Source organism: Vigna umbellata, chromosome 8, assembly GCF_029865625.1.
Source record: "Vigna umbellata cultivar VRB3 chromosome 8, Vumbellata_1.0, whole genome shotgun sequence".
NCBI classification, from domain to species: Eukaryota; Viridiplantae; Streptophyta; class Magnoliopsida; order Fabales; family Fabaceae; genus Vigna; species Vigna umbellata.
Genome location: NC_142172.1, coordinates 44,081,964 through 44,088,291, shown reverse-complemented (window position 1 = coordinate 44,088,291; position 6,328 = coordinate 44,081,964). Strand labels below are relative to the sequence as shown.

At 34.4% G+C, this 6,328-nt stretch overlaps 1 protein-coding gene across 1 annotated transcript; it reads right to left on the bottom strand.

Moving 5' to 3' along the window:
* Nucleotides 1-200: 200 nt before the first annotated feature.
* On the bottom strand, nt 201-3,832 carry LOC124846692 (thermospermine synthase ACL5-like). Its single transcript, XM_047324010.2, has 11 exons — nt 3,739-3,832; nt 2,902-3,451; nt 2,091-2,157; nt 1,895-1,989; nt 1,703-1,805; nt 1,516-1,604; nt 1,262-1,418; nt 1,092-1,167; nt 925-983; nt 568-704; nt 201-466 (listed from the first exon to the last, which is right to left on the bottom strand). Exons 2-11 carry the CDS (start codon nt 3,048-3,050, stop codon nt 394-396), a joined length of 1,005 nt encoding a protein of 334 aa, XP_047179966.1. The 5' UTR covers nt 3,051-3,451; nt 3,739-3,832; the 3' UTR covers nt 201-393.
* Nucleotides 3,833-6,328: the final 2,496 nt, after the last annotated feature.

Below are 6,328 nucleotides of genomic sequence, written 5' to 3'. Positions count from 1 at the left end.
TATCTGAAATATAAAAGGCAATGGCTAGATAAACTTAATAGAAAAAGTAAAAATAAAAAGTGGCTAAAGAGAATATATATGATTAACATTATAAGATGATAATAGTATTAAACAAACAGAGGTAGAAAGGTGATGATGTTTTTGGTTTAAGCACTTGACTAAGTGATCAGATTGAGAATATATAGGCAAACTCATAAAGAAGCACAAAATAGGACCCGTTTGTAGCCCATTCCATATATCATGTAAGCCTTTTCAGGTGAACTACACACCAAAAGTAATAAAAATAAAAACAAAGGAAAATGCATAACATGAAATAAAGTCTTCAAAGCCTTTTTCACTTGCGTTCTGTTGTCTCTTTTAGCGTCACTATTTGATGTTACTTCTCCAGCTTCCTTATGCTTGCTTGCCATGGCCATATATGAACCTAGCATTTTCCTCTGTGTATACATGAGTTTCATTGTCCAGCCTGTCAATAGTGTCAACTTGTGTGTCAAGAACACTTCACAGGGAAACAATTGGAATTGCAAGAGAATGGAATGCAACTATTGAACTAAATTTTCCACTTACGACTTGCGAACAGTTTTGCTCAAAGTTGAGGCAGATGTGAATGTTTTCCCATCAAGATATCTGTTTTCCCCCTTAATCCTTTGTCTCATTCTCAGGTCTAGCTCTTCTGCATTCAGGTCTAATGGAGAATCTGAAGCCTGTTACATTCCAAACACAAGATCTTAGCAATAATGTCCATGCCATGGCACCTTAAGTTTCTAAACTGTTGTATTCGAAATCTGTCTTAAGTTACATTTCTTATGATGTTCTATCCAATAGTTGAACAACCTTATACTGTGAACCTTTTCTTTTTACATCTCTTAACATAGATAACAAAGAGCTAAAAACAACTTGAAATGAATTATAAGCAATATTTACCATGACCCATCCCCAAATATCAGCATAGGATGGAATGTGAGCTGAATAAGGCACAACATCTGCAGATAAAAGGAAATAAGCTTAATTTCATGCAACTGATGCGAAAAGAGCATTATATAAAACTGGGAAAATATGTTTAGAAAAATAAATCTATTCTTGTCACTTACACTTGAACACTTTCCTCAAGGTGTTGTAGATACATGAGAACACTTCTGTGTGACTAAATATTCCAGCAGGTCCTGCCTGAACAAGTACAAAAATTTAACACACAAAAGGTTAATGAACTATGTTTCTTTTGTTTATAGGTATTGACACATATATAGTGTCTCATGTGTACCTGTGTCACAAATATGCCACCTTGCTTCAGTCTAGGCTTGACAATTAACTCGTAAAAGGATTTAGTGTAGAGTTTATAACAAGGACCTCCATCAATTGGGTCTGCCAAGTCGCCAATTATCACATCATAGCTCTCATTTCTCGTTTCTAGCTCAGCTCTGTAACATGATACACAATAGCTTCGACTTAGAGGAAAATATAAGTATATATTTAACAAAGACACAGCAATCACAGTTCACTATTAGATTATCAAACCTGGCATCATTGATGACGACCTCAAGTCTTTGATCGCGGAATGCTTCCTTGTTCACAACTAAGTACGATTTGCAGAAATTTACCACCTCCTGCTCCAGCAAGCACATCAGTTTTAACCAGTGAATAATTAGCTCCATGATATATAAATATACAATGAAGAGCTGGCTTTATACCAAAGAGATTTTACCTCATCTATGTCACACATTACAACTTTGTCTATGGTCTTGTGCCTCAGCAATTCTCTTGCAGTAGAACCTTCTCCTCCTCCCATAATAAAAACATTCTTTGGGCTAAACCATGGGATACAAAAAGTAAAGAAATAAATAAAAATCGTGTCTATCTCTGCATATATTAAATTGTTAGAGTGCAAAAAAGGTACTTAGGATTGTGAAGCAGAGCGGGATGAACAAGACATTCATGGTAGATAAATTCATCTGTCTCTGCACTCTGAAGTTTTCCATCAATTACCAAAGCCTGCAAAAGGGCACAAGAAAGTGGCACATATAATAAGAGGCTAGTTTAACTTAGGTTCTTGATCAATAAAGGTAAACTTTATGTTGTATAAGCTTGTGAACCTTTCCAAAGGGTTTCGTGTCCAACAAAGCAATGTCTTGGTACTGGCTAGCTCCTGTGTGCAATATACTGCAATCGCACCAAAGATAAACCAATAATTATAACACATGAATGACACGTCAAACTATTTTACGAAGTTTTTTCTCTGTAAAAAATAAAGACAGAAAAAAATGCAGCCACATAACAAAACGAAACTCTGATGTGTAACATTAGTGCCGAACTATGAAAAAGTTAACTTATTTTCATTTGTGCGTTGTCTGCCTTTTTCATGGCCACGGGCAAAAAGAGCTTATGACTTTTAGAATCCCTTTACTTTTTTCCTAGCATGAGAAGCTGGAATCATAAAAATGTCTGATATGCACAGCCAAGAAAACTCCAGACATTAGTAGCAGACAACTTGTACTGTATTTTTGTCTCACTCAAATCAAACCCGAATAAAAAAGCTCTTCCTTCTTTTACGTTCTTGTTTTGTGGCTTTATTGCTTTTTATGAATCTTCTTAAATCATCATTAGCAAAAAGAAATAACTAAACTAAAATGAACATGAAAAAGGCCAAAAGAGCAGTCAAAACTATTTCTGTGAGAAAATAGAGACTTCAAAATGAAAAGCATAAAACGGACGAGACAGTATTTTGTTTTAATTGTTCCAAGAAGTATATGCAGAACTTCAATATGCACGATCCCGTGGAGCCAAAACTCCCATATTGAACGCTTAAGCAAAATAGTAATTAATGTATTATAAGAAGCTATTTTGTCGGATGTTCTACTATGAGTTGCTTAAGGACAAAAATAAAAGGTGGGGATAAGTATGTACCTATTGAGAGCAAAACACCATCGTAAGTCCTCTTCGATCTCTTCTTCATACCAACAACTCTTCCTGTAACCATTCAGAGAATGGCTTTGTCCATTGACTCCATTAATACTGCCATTGCTAATGCCATTTGGTAAAGCTATCTCGCCCATGATAGCTTGCAACTCAGAAGCTTAGAGGTATTGAAGGATGTATTGGAAAGAGAGCTAAAGAGAAAAGATAGCTAGAGAAGTGTTGTAGATAGGATAGGAGAATGGGAGGTGAATATAAGGAGGTGAAGATGGTAGCGAAATCAAAAGGGACAATGATTCCGGTTGGGAATGTAAAAACCAAGAAATCTAGCAAAGTGGATGTGCTCAATACATGAAAAGCGCAATATCCTCATGGGGTTTCGTAAAGTAGAATACAAATAAGCTTCGGGGGATTTCTGAAGTTGATTTGATATCATAGTCAGGCCAATATCTTTCTTACACTTACTCGCACACTGTAGCATGTGCATGCTAATAACAGTAATAACAGAAAGCCTTTGTTCTTTATGATTCAAAATATAACACTGAAAGAAGTAACACAGTAAGAAACGTTAATGACTTACATAATTAGTGTGACACACATCGAATAATGGTACAACCATAAACACTTTCTTGTGAACTTTATGGGCAGCTAAGCTAAGGAATTTCTCCGGAGTACATATATACATCATACATGGCATGCACAATTATATTTAATGATGTTATTGCTAGTTGAGACATTGGAGATTGTTTTGTTGCGTATTGTCATGTACTACTGCTACTGGTATATTAGAAAAGGGTAAAAGGTGATGATTGTGGGAGTGACAATTACCGAAAATTCTGGTAATTCTTTTTCCTTCTGAAATGTGTGCAAAATTCTTGGGTTTGTAGAGGAAGACAGAAAGAGAAGGCAGCGTGCAGTGGTAACAATCATATTTATTCTCTTTGTTGTTTCAAAAAGCTATGGAAGAGAACTACGCGTGCCTTACCATAAGTACTAATCATCACTGTCACCATCAAAGCAACCCTCCAGACTAATAAATTTATTTTCAACCCCACCATTACAAACAAAATTTAGCCACCCCTTGATGTGCAATTGGATATCTCATCTTGCAAGAGAGATTCTCAGTTTGTCCTGGAGCAAGATATTTGTTATGCACCGTAAAACATTTTTTTTATAAACATTATTTTTATAACAGATTAAATAAGATGGTGGATATGAAAAATAAGAGACTTCTCTTACTTCAAAAGAAGTATACTCAAGTATTTCTCCCTCGTATGATCCACTTTGCGGGTCCATGAGGTTTATTGGCTGTTTTTCTGTTGATGTAAGGTTGGCATCAGCATGATGTTTCCACACATAGACATTAATGAGGACAAGGAGGGGGCGTAAGATAAGATACTGTTGCTCATGCTGGCCAACCATGCATTCAAATAAATCATCCTTGGTTGGGGGTTATGGGGGAGCTATGATGAACCGCTGTCCTCGTGTGTTCAAGTTATTATGCTGCCAAAACTTCAAAAATATACAAGTAACCCCACTGTTTTCCACTTCTCACCATCACTAAACAATGTAACTAAATACCTTTTAAAAACTAATAAATTCAAGCATGTGCTTAGCGAGATAAATAAAATACATGTAGAAAGAAAATTTGAGAATTCACAAACAGATGACCACTATGTTGTGTTCTGCATCAAAGTGTTTTCTGTATCATGTTGTGACTCGTAAAATATACACTTCATATTGCAGAAAAACAGGAAGGACAAGACGCACCAATGTACAATTTTATATAAAAGGCCGACAGTTTTCTTATTCTTCTTTTTTCTTATGCATGAATCTGTTGATCGAAATGGATTTTCTTTTCTTATCTTGTTGCCGAAAAGCGGAGGAAAAAATAAACCAAGCATGCATAGCTTTTTCATCAAATACTAATTACTTTGGGACCTTAGATAAGCCTAATTGGATTGATCCTAATCCAATTACAGCAGATAATAAAGTAATTGATTAAGACTGAAGGCTTTTGCTAGACTAAAAAAGAAAACAACCAAAATTTGGAAAGTTTCTTTTTCAAGTTACGTGGTAAATCAAAGAGTTCAAAATTAACGTCCACATCTTTGTAATATATTATGTGTTTTCCGCAGTCTATACTTGACATATGGTTGAAAACAATCAAACGTATCCTCTTGTCAAATTGATAGACTGTATATGAAACGATAATTTGAAAACAGAGATCAAATTGAGATTCATAAGAAATTGTTCTCATACTTAATAGAGAACTTCACAAGCAAATATTCGTGGTTTTTTTAGTTGAATATGCTTGGGACGTTATCTCCATGTCATAACTCAGTTATTTTACGACATTATTTGGCAAACAAAAAATTACCGATGCGTATAAATTTAAATTTGTTCGTAAATTATACATTTCTTAGGACCACCAATGTCCCAAAAATGATGAGGGAACATGCACTCTAGAAATTTCAAATTTCAAACCATTGATTTAAGAATTATATTACCAAGTACTTTAAGAATACTTGTAAAGAAATCAATTGATAGGTGGTCTGGATCCTAGGGTCAGTGAGGTTCAACTCTCCCTTCCTCTAATCTGAACCGTGTATAAAGTTAGTACTACAATATTTAGTTATTATTTAGATCTAAAAATAAAAATTGAGATAATGTAAATATTTAATATTTTGTTATATTTTATTCTAAATAAATTATATGAATATAATAAAATAGCAAATTCTTTCATACAACATATCTTTCATATTTTTCATATTTTGAAACTCTTAAAATTCTTATAAGAACTAAGACATCTCAACGGCGCATTGGTAGCAATTTCTTGTTAATTTTAATATAAGTTAAAAGTTTCAACTTTAACAAAAAAGATAAAAAATAATATTTCGAGTACGAGGTCGAGTCATTTAAAACACTTGCACAATTTCTTTTGGGATGTCGTCTTATCACTGCTTTTGGAGTCCTTGCCTTCGTTCCAGCCTGTCAAAAGTTCTCGGATGCTTAAGTCTCTAAATTGTCCATATGTGAGTTCGCAATAATGGTAATAAATGCGTAGTAAATGTGATCATCTACCTCTTACTTTGATCTATATTTATAGTTCTTGAAATGCATTTGAAATTAGTGAAACCTTAATCTGGACTCTAATTATCATTTACCTTAATCTTTGTATAAAAATGTGTTTATCGACTAAGGTCGAACGTCTATGCTTCCGTCCGTCCGATCTTGCTTATTAATTCTGCCACATTCATTCATTACTTAGTTGTTTCCTCTCTAAAGACGTCCAGCTCGCTTGGTGTGAAATGTCATGTATGGTTGTCCGGGTCATACGTACAAATAATAATAAGGTAATTTAAGGATAAAGTAGAAAGAAGAAAAAAGAGAGAGAAATTTACTTTTTGTCTAGAAG